Consider the following 20,006-nt stretch of genomic DNA (forward strand, 5'->3'; position numbering starts at 1 on the left):
CTAACCTAATAAAAGACAGAATGTTAATGTTAACAGGTATTAAATTAAATTTAATTAAGACTTTTACATCTTTAACACATAATTATTTAGTTATAGAATTAAAACGAAATTATCTTTATAAATGTTTGAAGTTTTAAATTTAATATTCTAAACATGTGACTATTGTATCGATACATAAGTGCACGTGCTTGATATTATATTAGTGCGCATGCTTTTCTAAGTAAAGGTTTGCTCTCACTAAGCATAGGTGTAATAGAGGTTACTGATTAGAGTAATGTTTTAAGCTACTGATACTTTGCTAATAATTTAATAAAAATTGTCAAAAAATAAATAAAATTTCTGTATAATTATTTTAGGGGAAAAAAATGATATTTAAAAATAATTTCTACTGGAAATTTATCAACTCAACTTTTATTATTTTTCTCTTTATGTTGAGGTAAGTCGTTCGTTTTTCTCACAGTCTTAAAACGGATTAAATTGTTCAATTGTTTTATTTTATATATTTTTACTCAATTAAACATTAAATTTAAATAAATTATAATTAATTAAGTTATAATAATTTATTTTTTATGGATTTTATATATTTATTTTCTTTTTTTTCGGAAATTTTTTCTTCCACTTTACGAAAATTTCTTCTTAACTCGAGAAAATTATTTTTTTAGTAATAAATTATAATTAACTAAATTTAAATTTAGTTCTTTTAATTAATCGTATTTAATCATGATTTACGCTGACATTTATACTTTTAACACAGAAATTTAATTTAGAGATTTAGTTAATTACCATTAGAATATTGTTAAAAATTAAATTAAATAAATATTTATTTGATCATGATTTACTAAATAGCAATTGTAAACTTCGTTTATAGTTAATTGTTTTGAATGTATTTAGTTAATCGCAATTAACTAATCACGATCGAAACAATTAACTTTAAAAAAAACTTAAGTTTTAGAATGGGTAATGAGGCGATTAACTTTAAATTAGTACAGATTTGAAGATTAATAAATTATTGAAAGAGATAATCGCTTTAATTTAATGAAAACAAATAGAAAAAAGTTTCATTAATTAATGATTTTATTTAATTAAGATGAAAAGCGATTAATTGGAAATATCTATATAATTTATATACATATATATACTATACTATACTATATATAGTCACATTATTAAGTTTCTTTAAATTTTTAATCGCTCATTATTTATTAATTTAAATAAAACGATTCAATTTTTATGATAATTAATTAATTTTAGGTTAATTCTTCGAGAGCCAAATTAAATCTTAAGTAAAATCACTAGTTTCAAGGATTAATTTCATTTGTATTAAAATAAATTTACTCGAATTTTGTAATAAAGCTTCTGTAAATTGCAGGAAAATAGATTTTTCTTTCTTTCCATAAAATTTTTTATACATTTTTTTCCTCCATTTCACGAAATTTTTTCGAATATTTTTCTGTAGATTCTTCTGATATTTATATTCATGTTTTAATAATTTTTAAAATTATTTTACGAAATGTTTAAATTGATTTTACACAGTGGCGTGTTATCCTATGGGCAAAAAAGTCAATTGCTTGAGGAATCTACCAACAGGGGCTCCTCTCCAAACCAATCTATTATAAAAAAATATTCCCCCAAAATATTCCCTTGAAGAAAAATGTCTGAAGTCAACACTGTACGTGGGGCCCCCTAATTCGATTTTGTCTGGGCCTCATGAAGCTATAACGAACCACAGATTTTAGCTGTATTCATAAAAAAAGAGTTACAACAAATTCTCTTCGTCTTCACGAGATTTTCTTAACAAATTTTTCATCATTTCTAGAAATAATCTTAATAGATCTTAACACAAATAAAAATTCTAAAATCTGGCTTTTAAAAAATTTGCGAGAAAATATAGAATTAAAAAAGAAGAAAAATAAAATCAGTCAGTTAATATTTAATTCATAGAGAAACATTTACGAAATGAATTTATTGCTTGACAAGAGCGATTTTTTTTCCTTTATAATATTCTTCGTAAATCGAATCGAAATTTTTGAAGTGGAGTTTTTATATACATATAATTTAATATTGCATTAACTGTTTGCTTTTTTTTTTTCAAATTACAAACTTTAACTTGTTTGTCTTGTTTCAGGATATCTTTGCTGAATAATATATGACTCAATTACATAAGCACACGCACACTGATCTGCATTTGTCTTTCAATTGAATAAGGTAGAAATATATTAGCTTGTATAATAAAAAAAATAAATAAAAATAGAATTGATAAAACACCTAAAAATACCAAAGTGCGTTACGAATAAATAACAAGAATTGAAGAATTTTTGACAAAAAAACTGTAGGATATAGCTACTTTTATAACTTAAAACTATAAAAAGAAATGAAGCTTGAGCTACTTCCTCAATAAACCAAAATTCCATCATTTGTAACCATTTAAACTCATAAATCGTGTGTTTGTGCATTTGTGTATAAAATTTTACACGTTTTAGTGTAAAATTTTTACACTTAACAGCTGAAAAATATAAAAAATAACACTTTATATGTAACCGTTCTAATTAAAAAATGTGACTGCAAAATTCTTAGCTCATATTCACAAAATTTCACGTATTAAAAGTCATTTTAAGCCTTTAAAAATTGAAAAATATTTTAATTAATTTATTTATAATAATCGATTTTTTGAATTATTCAAATACTGTTTAATCCCTCCAGATGATGATAATTATCCACGTAATCAATTGTAACTTTAAAATGAAATGTTTCTCGGAATAATACAACTCATACATTAACTATTTATTGGAATAATTGATTATTTTTCTTAAAATTCTTTTCTCCTTACGCATTTAACCTCTACTGTATAAAGTATAAACTGTGTTTAAAGTGAACGATTTATTGATGTAAGAATCAAATATGTTCCTTTTTTTATTCACAGTTTCTCTTAATGGAATAGCAATGTCTTAGTCTCACGCAAATGGATAAATAAGTCAGTTTGTTTCCATTCGTGACGTGACCAACGATCAAATTGAGAAGTTAAAAAGGTGAAAAGAGCAATTGGGTTAATGATACTTCAATTGCGTAACATTAATCTCAATTTATATTGTAATTTAATTTAATATAAATGAATGACTCCCGACGTTCATAAATACCATTTAAAAAATAATTTTTGTCACGCTTTTAATACTTTAAAGTAATCCAATTTTATAGTAATATATAATTTTCCAAACGTCTGTCTGTCACGCTCTATTTCTCCAGTGTTATTTGTTACAAGAACTTGTAGTTGATAAGTATTTTCTTCCTGCAGATGAGATATGAAAATAGTGTACTGTACGTCCGCCATTTTCTTTAAAAATGGAGGTCGTATTAACGCATTTAGAATATTATACTGTATTATTACAAAGCTAATTTAAATTAATAGTATTAATTTAATCACGTTTAATCTTGAAAACATAAAATAATTTATTTTTTAATAACAAATACTTGAGATATTTTTTTTCTTTCATTGCAACACGCTACATTTATAAAATATAGTCACAAGCAGAATTAAATTTTTTCTGAAAATTATATAAAACTAAATCAATAAAACAATTTTTAAAGATTTTTATTCCCTCGTATTATTTATTTATTTATTTATTTATTATTTAAATTAGTAATTATAGTTGAGAAATATCATCACTCAATCTCCCGCATCCATGTTGTAAATAAATGCAAATTATGTTGATATAAAAATAGATACAGAAATAGAAATAATCAGAATTATTTAATTAACAAAATTCATTTATATTTTACTGAATTTTTGTTTTTTAAATTAATGAAAATGTTTTCTTATATTAAAAAAAACATCGAATATAAATATAAAGTCTGAAAGAACAAGTAAATCCGAGCAACTATTTTTTTAAAATATATTTTTCCTCTAAATCCCTAATATTTTAAAAATATCTTTTAAGGAATTTATTAGGATTTATGATTTTATTGCAGATTTTAAAGTTTTAAAAGGATAGAAGCTACTCTTTTAAAGACTTTATTTGTCTCGTCAGTGAACAATCTTTAAAGATGTACTTTATAATTCCATTTTTTACTCTTTTATCTCTTCACTTAAATTGGATTATATCTTGTAATTTTTACGTATAATTTTTACGAATCTGTTCTTCACTCTCTACATTACATGTGGTATAATTTTCAAAAATATTTGAATGCAGAATTTTGTTTAGAGATGCGAAAAATATCGTTAAACCTATCTTATTATATTAAACCGCTATAAAGGAATATATAAATTTAAAGAATATACGACAAATTTGTCACAGAAAACATTTTAAAACAAATAAGCTTTGAAAGAAAGCTATTTTATGAGTATAACTATGAATTTCTATAAGATAAATTCATTTTTTTTTCTTTATTTTAGTTTCAAATTAATGGTTTATGTTACCTATGGTTCCAAGATGGCGGCTCGTCTCTGATTTCAGCGAATAGAAGAAGGGAAACAGTGGAGACGCACGTTCTAACCTAACCTAACCTAACCTATTCTAATAAATTACCATTATTATTACCAACAAAATTATTAGAATAAGTTAGATTAGGTTAGAACGTGCGTTCCCACTGTTTCTTTGCTGGAATCAGACGAGCCGCCATCTTGGAACCATAGGTAACATTAACCAATAAATAACTCACAAGACTTTTGCAACTATGAAAAATGGGTATAAATTTCGTGAATTATTCTTTGTATATAACACGGGATTACCCCTAAGGGCTCGAAATTGGAAAAAATAAAGCAATTTTACCGTTATAATTGGACGTTATTAGCTTAGGTAGAGGGGTCCAATCTTTTGTGTATAGGGTCTTATAATTCACCATTGTTTGTATAAAATCGTTTTTATGGTTTTTGTTTTTTAAAAATTATTTATATGCAGCTTTGTTTCTACTATCAGAGATGACTAAGTGCCCCTAAAACTTAGTTGAATATAGTGTATATGGTAAAATTTAAAAAAGGGGGGTTAGGTATGGAAAGAAAAGTATAAAACATGGATAAAAAATAAAGAAAATTTTAAAATTTTGGAAAGGAAAATATAATAATGTCTTAAATATTTATAACTTTATTGAATGATTAAAATAGTGTCATTCCAGTGCATCATTTTTCAAATTACCTGGCGCACCGCGACGTGTCGAGCTCAAAGTACACTATAGTTCAGAGCAATAACATTAATGACTTTTCCGTTTTAATTTTATTAAAATATAATTTTTAAGAGTGCATCTTTTAAGAACATAGAAAACAAACAGTTAATTAATACTTCGTATTATAATCCGCGCGCTTAGCGATGCGACATGACGAGCAGATTACTGTAGATTTAATTTTAATTAAATTTCATATTTTTGATGTTAATTTATAACTTACTTGAAATCAATAGAAAGAAAATGTTCATATTCAACTTATATATATATGAATTTCTTTACTCATAAAATAATTTTCCATCAAACCAGTGTTTTTAAAATCAGTGAGTATGAGTTTTGGCGAAGCGACGCGCTTCGCGTCACGAACCCATAAAATGCTTTTAAAATGAAATCATTTCAAGCTAAAAAAAAATTTACGCAGTGTGCAATTAAAGTCAAATTCCCATTAAAGTATTTTTCTAAACAGAATTAACATCACGAACAACAACGCATTATCGTATATACTACACTTGAGAGGAACTGGAAGTCGAAAACACTAATGTTAAAAAATGTTTATCTACGTTAAAATTTAAATAAAACTACCATAATTTATTTACCATAGAAAAAACATCTTTTACTATTCTATTACGACAAAACGAAAGCTATTATGCAGGAAAGCATTACTTTCGATAGACAATGACTCGATTAAGTGTTAATGGCCACATTTTCTCCAATGACAAACCAAGGAGTATTGATTCTCAGCCAACTTATATATATATATATATCTCTTATGACTGTCTGAGAGTAATCATTTCTTAAATGACTTTCTACAAACTATATCTTCTGTAAATGTTGACATTCTTTACAATCGTAAAATTTTTCCACTGTTTAACTTACTCTATTCGTCTGAATGTCTTTTTTCCTCCTTCTCCTCCTCCTTTTCCTCTTCTTCTTCTTCTCACATCTGAAGATGTTTGAACAAAGAATGCAAATGTCTTCTCATTTGGTCGAAAATAAAACTGACTATTAAAATAATTCAGAATAAAGTATATCTAATATATACAATACACGTATTTTTTATTATTATTTTTATTTTTATGATATTATTTAAAAATATACTTTTTAAGTTTTATTATTATTATTATTATTACTATCATCATTATTGGATTAAGGAGAAAAGACTGCGTAAAATAAAAATAAAATTAATTTTTCTCTTATTTGAATGTATTAATTTACTTATAAATTATTATTTTTAGCCTTTATCGTGTATTATACGCAGCGCTTTTCAGGTAAATTTTCATATATATACACCTTGATATAAAATTTTACATATTTCTTGGCGCCAATTTTATATAAAATTAATTACTGTTTTATATTTGGCTTAAAAAACGCTATAAAAAGTTTGCGATAAATTAATTATTTATAGAATAATATTGTTTTCGTGTCGGCCTACGCGACAGCGCGTCATCGCGTGAGCTAACGCGAAAGATATATAGGTAATTTTGTTTTAAAAGATGCGTAATAAGAACCTTATCGAACTTCTTTTATAAAGATAAATATTTTTTCGTAAGATATTTTATTTTTTATTATTTTAAATTATTTCGCGTTGTTATTAATTAGAAAAGAGCGCGAAGTAACTGAGTTTCGAAGGAAGGCGAAGCGATGCGACGCGACGACGCGCCGCCTATCTTTAAAACTTCATTTATTTTATTTTAGAACGGCAACTAAACATAAAAACAACTTTTTTATTATTATTTTTTTTTCGCGTGAATAAACAGGTAATTCCATGAAATTAGCGTAATAAATGAAATTTAAAAAATTATAAATACCGGTATTTATTTTTATAGTCAACACGTGATTCTTAAATAATAAAACCAAAAACTTCATTTTATTTTTAAAAAATTTTTGATTTTTTCTCCTTTTTATTTATAAATTTATCACTGGAAAACTTTCCAATAATTAAATTTAATTCCCGTGACGTCACCGTGATAAAACGAAATTCAATTTTGCTATTGTTTATCACAAATTGAGAATAGTGTGACGTCACCGGTCGCCATGGATACCAATCAACTTCAATCTTATTAAGTACGAATAATGACGACACGAAATGTATCGTGTATATGAAGATGCAATTTAAAAATAAAAATAAAAAAAGAGGGTATTTAACTTTAACCACTTTTCAACTTTTCTCGGCGACTTTTAAAAATTAATTAATGAATAAACTATAATTTGATACATCCGTTCGAAATTCTTATCGACTTAACTTTATAAATCTCTTGAAATTCTATGGGAAATTAATTAAAAAATTACTTTTATCCAAGCGGAATTAAGACGAAAATATTGTTTTATGTACCGTACAGTACGTGTTATAAGTATAAACAATATTGTGTATACTTAATAAACACTTAATAAACACATTAATTACATTTTTTTTTCTTACATAATCTATATTGATTATATCAGTATGCAAATTTTATCGAAAAATGTATATTAATATTATAAAAATAATAGATTTTTCCATGAATGGTATGTTTTATTAATAACATGTTTATTTAGAATACAGAGCTCCATTATGGCTGAAAAGTTTGGACTATTATTTCGATCAATTAATTTCCAAGAAATGGCTAAGGTTTCATCTAGATCTAGATAATAATTTACTCATTTCTTTTAGAGTTGGTCAAAATAATCCTAATTGGGATCCTCTACTGTAATTATTCTTACTTTTATATAGCTGAAACGAGTATTTTTAGCATGTTTAGAAGTGACAGAGTTCTTGTATACACGTTAGAGGTTAATCTATGATAGACATATTACACACCAATGTGACTGTATATTTCTTAACATCATTACTTTTAACCATAGTTTTTAAATTTTATAATTCTATAATTGGAGTTTTCTTTACAGTCCTTCACAAACTTTAACAAATATGTACTATGAAAACCCATTTTCTTAGTCACAGCAACATAACACAGTCGATGTTCTTACTAGAAAATGCTTGGATTTTAAGCTAATTTGAATGGAATATAGTTAAACGAATAAGAAATTCAAGACAAATAAAAGTAATTTAAATGTAAAATTGTCTTCTTTATCACTAACATTAACGTTAAAAAACGTGGTTTAAATCTGTAAATCTTTAAACTACAAAGACAAATTCGCTAAAATTTTAAACAATGGCAGCATAATAAACAAGTTTTTGTCCTTCTCGCATTTGTCGCAAAGCCTATTAACGCTTAGAAACAGAAAAATTCTTGTATAAACTTTATGAGTTTTCATTTCTGTATGGATCATTTGTAATCCGTGTAATTATTACTTCTAATATTAATACTTAACTTCGTATTATTAATCGTATAATTCAGTAAATTAATAATTATAATATATTGCTTCATATTTAAGATACGTTTTTAGTTTAAAAACATCTTTAAATTCTAATTACTTCGTAAAATTAGGATCTTTGTCATTCTTGGAAAGTCAATAGTTAATGAAAATTTTGTAGTATCTCTTGTAAATTACGGTATACTTTGTTTTAAATACAATATTAACATGCTTTAAGTCCTCGTTCTATTCTTATTTACTTTTAATTATCATCCAACATCTCTTGAAAATTCTTATTTAAAGTAGGAGTATGTCTTAAATTCGAAGAAATACGGTAATATATTATAGAAAAGTTGACAAAGTCGAACTTCAAAGAATTGCCCAATCATTTAATTAACATAAAAATAGTTTGTAGCTAGAATTATTAATGTTTTTATAGAATTATTGTTTGCGTGCAATAAGCTTACATGTTTTTATCAACGAATAGCATGTTTTCAGGCAAGTTTATTTTCATGCAAATAGGTATTTTGGCTATTTTAGTAAATGTGATGCTACTCGAATAACCTCTTTTGGATTCAGCCTTTAAAAGAAATGTATTGATTATAATGCTAATTATTCTTTTTCCTCTAATTCTTTCTAAAATTCTTAAGACATTAGACTTTTGAGAGACAATATTAAACAGTCGAGATATAAAAAGCGATCTTAAAAGTTAACATTATACATCCCACGTTCTCTAATATAATGTGGAAATACTATATTTTTATCTCTGCAAATGTTAACAGATTTTAATTTTAGGTTAAAGATTATTTTTAATTTAATAATTTTAGATTATTTTTTCCAAAACAAATCTTTTATTTTTGTTAATTTGTTTCTAATTATCGTCTTCGATTTTTCATTTGAAAGAAAATAATGTACAGGTACTGTACCAAGTGTCAACCTTCTTCAAGTTGTAGGAAGGTTGTTTTTTGGTATTTTATCATTGACTTGGCAATAATTTATTTGTTTAAAAATATCTTTCATATTACCTATAGCTAGATTGAAAAGAAATCTAGGCTAATTTACATGTGAAGACATTAGGAATTATTTTAAGAGAGAGAGAGAGGCAAAGGAGGAAGAGGAGGAGGAGAGAAGGAGGAAAATGATTAAGAATAAACATATGAGAAAATTAACAAAAAAAAAAGAGAAAAGAAAACAAATCCTATAGTAATGAAAAAATATGCATTCTTTAGAAAAATACAGCACCATGCAACAGATTCCTCTTAATTAAAATGCTGCCAAAGTCCATCTTTTGTATATATATTAATTAAATCGAGCTTTAGTATTACTTAACGTCAGTTCAGTAAATATTTTTTTGCTTTAATTACATATAATTTATATTTATACTGAAATATGAATATAACTTATAAATGAAAAGACTGTAAAATATACATATTTTACAGTCTTTTCATGGTTTGTAAAGTGCATATCATTTTAATGATATATCGTTATACACTTTACAAACCGAAAACGCTAATAAAAAATAAAATTTAAAAAATCATTTTATTTTCTTATTAGATAAGTTTACTCTTACATGAATGTAGACTACTGACACATATATTAACTGTAAACAGCTAATATATGTGTCAGTAGTTCATGTAATAAGTGATAACTTTACTTTTTATCTTATTTTTGCAAATATTTAAGCTATATCTCATGGCAGATGTCTATCTCTATTTAAAAGACCCATAAATACAAATATAAAACAAACTATTTGTATGATTTATTGTCTTAAAGTGAATTCGTTTTAAGATTTTAAAACCAACGAAAATGCCTTCGGATATAAGAATTCTCTAGCAAAGTTTTGAAACTTTTAAATATTATCTACAATTCCTATTAATCAGTCAATTCAGATTATTAAAATGTAACAAAACTAATATTTGTAATGAGTCACAGTGAGTTAACATCTTAAGATCTTTCTACCAACTTTAATGCTAAACTTTATAACGATTAGCATGATAAGGATGCTAATCATTGAAAAGTTTAGTATTAAAGACTAAGAATGATACAGGAATCAAATGTTTTCCACTCTTTGTAACCTGAAGCATTATTCTTATTGAAATATATAAGAATTGCTACGAATCAATACATTCAAACAATATATACACTATAAATCAATTGCACAATTGAAGAACGTTCTCTCCATATGCTTTTGTGTGTTTGTACCATTATAGTTCATCGTAAAAAATTTGTAGTAGAATATGTATTAATAAATGTCATTAATTTTATGTAATTATGTGCAGATTAATTATCAAATGATTGTTATTTTCTACAAAACTTCGATAACGAATAATGCGGAAAGACTTTTACAATTACGCTATTTTCTATACTTTCTGGGGAGTGAAGAAGATAAAACCAGATCATATAATGTCCAAAAAATGCATCGTTGTAGAGTTGTGCGAAAATTTATTACATACGAAATGTATTAGAGAGTGAAAAATACTTTAAAAACTATAATTATAACAGATCACAAACACATTTAAGATGAAGAAAGAATTGTAATTATCATGGTTCGAGAACCAAGAACAAAAACATTCGTTGATTATATCTAGGAATATATTTCGGAGGAACCTTATTACATACTTTCAAGGATAATTAGGCTACTGTATTTGTTAGTGGTTCTTTCAAAATGCCTGAATGATTTACACATAATTTTTAAACGCTTTATGACCTATTAACGAGATTGATTTTATCAAAAAAGAGATTTTTTAAACTAACAAAATCCACTCTTATTACAAGCATCAACACCAATTAGATCTCATGTTTATTCTTTGTAGTATGTCTTTTAAAATTTATAGCTAATAAATTAATGTCTCAAAGTTAAAGTTATCTTAGTGTTTTATAGAACGAGCTTTCCGTTTTTCTGGAAAACGTTCTCTATAAACAGATATGACTTTTATTCGATGAACCTTTTTATGTTTTGTCGACATCGTTAAGATCTTTTTATAAGATAGCGCAATGTTTAATCGGATATGGTAAATCTTTTCTATTGCTATGAAAATCCTCTGATCTAAATCTTTTAGTCCTTTATACGGTATGTGAGACCCTATAAAACAGTTGGTTTATCAGATAAAACATTAAATGAAGACCGCTACGCAAAGGACAAGGACTAAGAAAACAATTCCAAATATTCTTGGAATTTGTAAACTCAACAATGAGACATTGTAAATGGAAGGAGATCGTTTTGAACATCGCTTGTAACAAAAAACAAAGAAAGCATTTTTACAAAAATATAAAATTATGAATTTACATAAGAAAGCAAATTTTTGCTAAATGCAAATACGTAATTTTATATTTTCGTCTTTTTGTTTAAAATATTTCTCATGTAACAATTCAAAGATAATACATTTTAAACATAAGTTTATAATAGTTTTTTTATCTTGTCGGTGTCTAAAAACATGGTAAAATTTTGTTCTAATCATTATCCCGTATCGTGATTATTAAATATAATTTAACTTTTTCCAAAAGTTTAAACAGTTTTACCGAAAATTACAACATTTATGTATGTCCAAGTAAAGGTCTGAATACTGTTCCCATTTTAAAACAGAATTCTATAAAGTAATTAGAACGTTTTAGTTCAAATAAATCAAAGACATCAATTTATTGATAATCGACATATAAAAACAGAAAAAATACTTTTTTAAATACGGTAATACTTTGATTTAACGGACAAAATTTTATGTCTTTAGACATATGTGAAAATTAACGTCTTGTTAATTTTAAAATGCATTTTATATGTAATTAAATAGCAGGTTACTTTTTGAAAACCAAGAGTCACCTCTCATAAGGTGTATTTTACAAAAAATGTTTGTTTATTTCGTTTATTACAGTCTCAGAACTAAGGTCACTATATAAACGATAGGTTAATGTTACTTTAGGTAGCCAAGATGGCGGCTCGTCTCTAATTCCAGCAAGGAAACAGTGGGACGCACGTTCTAACCTAACCTAACCTATTCTAATAAATTACCATAATTATTAGCAATCAAATTATTAGAATAGGTTAGGTTAGGTTAGAACGTGCGTCCCACTGTTTCCTAGCTGGAATTAGAGACGAGCCGCCATCTTGGCTACCTAAAGTAACATTAACCAAACGATAATACATATAGAAAACTTTTCTGTGAAATAAACTTCTCATACATAACTTATGTAATTTTAATTACACTAATGTATCTACGTAAGTAAAAACTAACTAATTTGTCATTTTTTTAAACTACATTTGAAAAAACCTTCTTTATTATATAAAAAAAAACCCTCGTCTGAATTAATCCATTAAATCGAGGTTTTACTGTATTGTTATTTTCTAACAATAGAAAATAATTCTATTAATTAAGTATATATATCTCGTAATTTGATAATTGTTTTATATTTACTTAAAAATCATATTTTATAGCATATATTTATCAATGTACTGTACATCTATACATAAATAGATGTAACTATTTATTGTTTTCTATTCAAATATTTTTACAGTTTCACAATAAAAATAAGCCATTTTTTAATTAATTTGTTTTGTTAACATTCCAAATCAGTAGTATTTTAAACATTAAATTTATATTTTTACGGCCTAATTAATAACTGAAACATAAGAAAAATTAACCTAATATAACACTAGTTTAATATTAACATATATAAAATTTTCTTGATAATTTAAAACATTTTTTTAGATGAATCAGCTATTAATTGGATTAACGTAGAGTTTTTAGAATAATGTTATAAATAAAAATCAATTAAAATCATTAACATCAGAGCGTAATATAAATTTCTATTGTATAAGATAGTACAGATTGCAAATATTAGTAGGTCATAGTATAAATAAATACACTAAATTTTGTAAAATAATAGAATTAAGTAAATAAAGGGAACATAGGTCGGAAACTTGCAGACTTTTGTGGCTTTCTAGTCTGACTTGATAATATTAAATGGCAAAAGATTAATTTTTCTATCATGAATTTTGAGACATGAAGGTAAGTTTTCTGTTTGTTTATCAATAAAAGCATCTATATAGATACAATTTACGTATATTTTTCATGCATATATACTGCATAAAAATATATATAATGCACACACACACACTCACATATATATACACTATGTATCATAGTATATATGTAGCAAATCGAATACGTATAAAAATATAAACGCTTATGTGACTCGCTATACAACATGCCTCTTATTAGATCTCTCCTAAATTACATGCATCTTTTCATCTATTAAAGATTCTCTAGCTCCGGAATAAACATTTCTCTACGTTATATATAAGATATCAAGTAAAAACTGAAAATGCTTTGCTGAAATTAAAATTGTCTTATGGATTGTTGCTTATAAACTAGAAATTTAATCGGCGATATTCTTTTTAGTTAATTTTTATTTATTCTCCAAAAATCTTTTAGTAAAAAAATTTATCATTGATATCTTAATAGTGTAGCATAAAATTACCTAGCAATCTTTTATCATGATGTTGTAGAGAAGATAAAATTTGTCTATAATGTCATGTTTTATCCAATTAAAAAATTAATCAAACACGTTAAAAAATTTTAATAAAAGAGAAAAATATATAATTTATTAAATTACTTATAACTTTTTAATTAATTTATAGTATTAAACCAGTAAGAAGCGAAAATGAAACGGTGGTTATGGATGATGAACTTAGAACTGCGATATTAAAAATAGGAAAAAATGTAGCAAAACTCACCAGAGGAAAAAAGAGTACCGACAGATTACCTGTAGAAGAACCAGGTAAATAAAACAATTAATTAAATTTAAATATTTTTACATTTTAATTTTATGTATTTACATTAACAGAAATCATGACCATGACCATGGAAGTTTACGTCGACGATATAAGTTCTTTTAATGCAAAGGATATGGTATGCCATAGAATTTAAATAATATTTTATTAATTAACATTCTGTTTACTTAACAGTTGATGAATTTTAAGATCTAAATATAAATTTATGTATTTCAGGAGTTTCGATTGGATGTATATTTCAAACATTCATGGAAAGTGAATAAGGCAATTTGTAGTGAATATGTACAATCTGTAAATTCTATAAATTTAAATATAACAATGGACGATCCTTTATATTTATCACCAGTTTATTTCTATTTATTTTGGTTACCAGATACCTTTCTGATTAACGCCAAAAAAATTGACACAATTACTAAAGAAAGCAGTACTAAAATATTGATTTTAAGTTTAGAGCCTGATGAATTGTGTAAATTAGAGCATGTAAGCAGGTAAGTTATTATTTTTTTAATTTTTTTTGTGTAATAAAATTGATTACATTGATATTAAGTTGTTACTAAATTCAATAATCTAAAATATAATAAAAATATAAACTTATGTAAAAAATCTGTATTAATATATAAGAAAACTTCAATTTTAAATTTTATTTTAATGGTATTTAATTGTTGAAACATTTCTAAATAATAATTAGTTGAGGAAGAAATATGCCAATTCTCTATGAATGATGATACACGAAGAGCCTAGACTTTCCAGCCATAATTTTATTTAATTTATAATAAAAATATTTTATATTTATCATGTTCAACAATGAACTGTTTATGTTTATAGAAAGTTTAAATAGATCTATCCTTTCTGTTAATCTATCAAAGTTATTGTTATATTTAACGATTCGCTTTCTATAATATAAACTTCAGTGTTTGTCACGCTCGTCTCTCAAAAACTATTCATCACAGAAAATGTGTTTATTGTTAAGATTATATTTCACTATTTGAAAATAAACACAAGAATTATTTTGTTAATGTTTCTCTGTATTTAAATCTGTATAAACAAGCAAATTCTGCATTCTGTTGTTGTATTACTATAAGGACTATTCATTATAAAAAGTGGATTTAACAATCTTTTCATCGAAAATAATTAGTATTAAATTAGTAAATTAAATTATCGATAAAAATATTTCAACACAAATCATCACAGATTATATTCCATACACTTAAACTACTTTATCAATTTTAATATTAAATTAAAATATTTCATAGTAAAATATTTTAGACTTGAAAAAATTAAAGGAGTAAGTTATACTTTAACGATCAATAAATATATACGCATATATTTATTATGTAAATATATCATAGTCAAACCTGTTAACAACGACTACTGATGTAAACAGAAACTGGTCGTTGTTAACAGGTTATTTTATATGCATTTTTTTGTTCAAAAACAAGTTCCTGAAAAAATGGCCGCTGTTCAGAAGGAGCCGTTTTTGGGAGGTGACTGTATACAAATATATGAATAATTTATTCTGTTTCTATTTTAAAGTTTACTAAATCAACATTAACTCTAAATAAAGTATAGTTTAACAAACCAAATTTAAGCATAACATCCTCATAAAATTTCAAGAGACTTAATTAAATCATTTAAAAAATCTAATATGAACAGGCAGTTCTCTGCATGATATATGAGATAAAGTTTCTGAAATATTTTAACAGCTGTTCAATGATTGGCAGATCCAGTAAAAGTAGGCGTATTTATAGATAATTCTGTTCATTTTCATATTTTTTCAAATTAATTATTATAGAATAATAATATATTTTTATATTTTAAAAATTTTCTATTATATCCCATTACATTACTTAATTTCTATACTTTTAATTAAAGAAAATTATGATATTTTTTTTAAATTACAGCTTGACTTATTTAGGAGAACTTACTATAAAATTTATTGTACTGAATTTAGAGTTGTAATAAAATTAAAATAAACAACAAAAATAAATGATTAGCGCATAATTGAAATTAATTAATAATAAATAAATAGAGTTAATTATCTATCATTAAATATTATTTATTGGATTATCGAATTAATTAACTTTGCGTAAGAATTAAAAGTAAGAAAAAACAAAATAAAATATTTTTATTTAATTAAATTAATATTTGAATAATTTTAAATTCTTTTTCTTTTGCCGTTTTCGTATGGATTATTTAAATAAATTTCGAAAGCAGAACGGTCGCTGGATATAAATAATAAAGGAGATTTTCTTATCGTAAAAATATTCAAAATTTATTCGAGGGAGATAGCAAACGAATAAGAAAATTAGGAAAATTTCAAATCAAAAATAATATATGCAATAAATATTCGTGAATAATGGAACATTCGTTTGTATCGTTTACTAAATTAAATTTGAAAATAATAAAATATGATTTAAAATACAATATTTAACTTAATAAAGTCATTTATTTCAAGTTAATAGTTAATTAAAACGTGTCATTTAATCGTGTAAAAATTTATTTATTTAATGTAAATATCCTTTATAATATTATATACTTATATAAATAAACATCATATGAATAATTTAACATACACAAGTTATTTTTTGTGTTAAAATATTTAAATAAACATTTACATAATTATATGTAACGTGTTAAATAAATAGATTATCTGGAAAATGTAACGTGCTACACTTTTTTTTAACTCAGCTAAAATTTATTTAAAAAATTTTAAATTTCTGTAGTGTAAATGTATAATTCTTTCTATATAAAGAATTTTTTTATATAATCTTCTTCCACTTTTATAACATTTTATGCTTAAATAAAAACATGTATATGCATAAATGTCTTCTGGATTTTAATATTTTAACTATGTAAATGCATTTCTTTCAATTACATCAACATCTTTATGATTATAAAGATTATATTGTTCATCACTTTCTTCTGGGCTCTAATTACGTAGAAATTAGAATGGGAAAATATTTATAACTTCATGGAAATCTTTCAATTTAACATGGAAGTGCTCGTCATCTTACAAGTTTGAAGATACAGAGCAAATTGTGTTTTATTCTTTCTGATAATTCCTACACGAGAATGATGGTGTATTGATTAAGACATGATTAATTTATATATTTTGATATCTTACGTTATAGAGTTGGAGATTGCATAGAAAACCAACTGAGTATAGCTTACGTAACGTAGATTAAATCGTTTCTTAAAGTTTAATTAAGCAAAAGCATCTTTCTAAATAATTCTTCTAGACATTGCTAAATATTAAAGCCGAAATTCTGCAGGAAAATTCGTTTATAAATTATAACGATATTAAATATATCATTGCATTTCTTCTATATCCTGTATAGAAAGAATGAAATTAACATTATTTTCATTTAATATATTCGATAATAAATGTAACTATTTATCTCTATATCATTTTATGTATCATAAACATTTAATGTCTTTCAGATTGGCAGTAGACGTTGGATGTCAAATGGACTTTAAATTTTATCCTGTAGACATTCAAATATGCCCTTTAACAATGAGAAGTTGTAAGAATTATTATTGTTATTATTATCATTAGAATAATATTTTTGAAATATTAAAATGCATTAATATAATGTAATGTTTACTAAAGATGGATATCCTGAAACAATGTTGGTATATAAATGGGAAAATGAATCTGGAGAAGTACCAATGAATCCAGATCTTAAACTATTACAACATTCTGTAAAATTAAGTAAAGGCAATGGATACAGAATTATGCTAGGCAGTAAGAATTATATTATTTATAAATTATATTATAATTCAATTCTAAATGTTTAATGACGCTATATTTACAGGAAGATATTCCATGTTATACATTAATTTTACCTTCGAAAGACATTTGAGCTACTTTGTAACAAATGTATACGCACCAAGTGGATTAGTTATAGTCATATCTTGGTTTTCGTTTTGGTTAGGAAATGATGTAGTTCCTGGAAGAATAAGTCTTTGCGTAACTTGTATCTTAGCTTTGATAACTCAGACATCTGGTTTAAGAAACACTCTGCCTCAAGTCTCGTACATAAATGTAAGTAATTGAATTTTAACGTTTTATAAGGTACATGTACAAAATATATCGTAATTGTATACAATAATTTAGCTTCATGATAAAAGAAGAAGAAAGATAAATAGATTTATTATTTGCGTATTTATTTTTTTCGGCGATATCGTTTAAAAGATTTTACGAAGATTACTTTGAAATGAATTATCTAAACAAAGATTTGTTTAATAATATTTAAAAATTTAAATACCTATTTTAAATTTCTCGTCCAATCAAATTTGATATCTTAAGAATATCATCAAAATTCTTAATATATAAAAATTGAATTTAATATTCTTAGTTGAGGAAATTAATGAAAATGGAGGTGGCTAATTTTTATTTATATAAAACACCGATTAATTAAAGAACTTTGGAATTTTAGATTAGCCATATCTGTTTTCAATTCTTAATTAATCGTTCTTAAATCTTAGTATCCAAATTTATATATATTAAGGTTTTCTGCAATGTTTCTAAAATATCAAATTAAATTAGTAAAGAAATTAAAATTGATGTGGATATTTTTAAATTTTAAATTTCTTCGACCAATCATTGGTTGTATAATCACATTTCAAACTAATCTTCATTAAAATTATTTCAACTTTTCACGCTTACTTATATCGCTGTGAACTATGAATATTCAAACAATTAATTTACTTAATTTAATAACCTCAAACTATTTATATTTAATTTCGTCTCTATCAAATTTCTAAGTAATTATAATTAATCACAGTTTACACATTATGGAATAAGTTTAAGAGAGATGCTCAATATATGAATTTGTAATAAAATATTTTAGGATTTTGATGTTTTCTTTTATTATATAATTAGAATTAAAGCAATATTTAAAAAATACTTCAGTAGTTCAAACATATTTAGTACAAAACACGTTTCTTTACAGGGTTTGGATATCTGGATGATTTCCTGTTTACTCTTTGTTTTCGCTAGCCTCTTAGAATTTACAATCATTTGGTTTATTGATAAACATCAAAAAGACAAAATGGCGAAGGAGGAAGAAAAACCGGAAGCTGAAATAAAGGTAAAACCGTAATTATTCATTAAGTGTGTGAAATATATTGATCCTTTGTGGTATCTTCCATTCAGAACGAACCACCTGCACCTTATTACATAGACATGGAAAAGGGTCAAGGGCGAGTAATTAAACCATATTGTACTTGTGAATCACATAAAAGGAAACAGCACGAGAGATTAATGACACAACCCAATAAACCAAAATGGATCGAGGAAGAAGTAGAAGAAGAAGAAGAAGAATGTAGTATAATTTGTAATTGTTCTCTAAAAAATATTTTAATGATAGATAAAGCTTCGAGAGTTATGTTTCCGTTGTGTTTTATAATTTTCAATACAATTTATTGGCCTCTGCTGTTGCAAAGAAAATATTAAAAACAAAACTGATATTAAAAAGTCACTAGTTTTATTTTTATATAAATATGTTCATCCGTGGATTATGTAAAATGAAATTTTTACGAATCTCATAACATATATTTTATTTATAAAGTAATCTGTTTAATAAAATACCATCACACTATATATATAAATACTTTACTGTGTCGTTTTTTAAAAGTATTAACGGTTAAAATTACAACTAGAAACATGATGATTGCGATTGCAATATCGTGTAGTGGAATCATTCAAATAAACTGTAAATAAATGTAATAAAATTTGAAGATGATAGAAAAGATACGGTTAAATTGAGACGTTTCT

The 20,006-nt window shown here is 24.8% G+C and overlaps 1 protein-coding gene across 1 annotated transcript; it reads left to right on the plus strand.

Annotated features, from left to right (window-relative positions):
* Window positions 1-379: 379 nt before the first annotated feature.
* On the plus strand, window positions 380-19,715 carry LOC136980426 (glycine receptor subunit alphaZ1-like). The gene is made up of 9 exons (XM_067276533.1): window positions 380-436; window positions 14,075-14,214; window positions 14,281-14,345; window positions 14,444-14,715; window positions 17,669-17,751; window positions 17,838-17,972; window positions 18,043-18,272; window positions 19,183-19,320; window positions 19,386-19,715. The coding sequence occupies exons 1-9, from the start codon at window positions 429-431 to the stop codon at window positions 19,683-19,685; spliced, it is 1,371 nt and encodes a 456-aa protein (XP_067132634.1). The 5' UTR covers window positions 380-428; the 3' UTR covers window positions 19,686-19,715.
* Window positions 19,716-20,006: the final 291 nt, after the last annotated feature.

The sequence above is a fragment of the Centruroides vittatus genome, unplaced genomic scaffold (genome assembly GCF_030686945.1).
Source record: "Centruroides vittatus isolate TY-2023 unplaced genomic scaffold, ASM3068694v2 contig_7, whole genome shotgun sequence".
In the NCBI taxonomy this organism is placed as follows: domain Eukaryota; kingdom Metazoa; phylum Arthropoda; class Arachnida; order Scorpiones; family Buthidae; genus Centruroides; species Centruroides vittatus.

Coding starts and splice junctions, on each gene's coding strand:
- LOC136980426 (XM_067276533.1), top strand. Junction 14,346..14,443: donor CTTTTAATGCAAAGGATATG/GTATGCCATAGA, acceptor TATGTATTTCAG/GAGTTTCGATTGGATGTATA. Junction 19,321..19,385: donor AACCGGAAGCTGAAATAAAG/GTAAAACCGTAA, acceptor TCTTCCATTCAG/AACGAACCACCTGCACCTTA.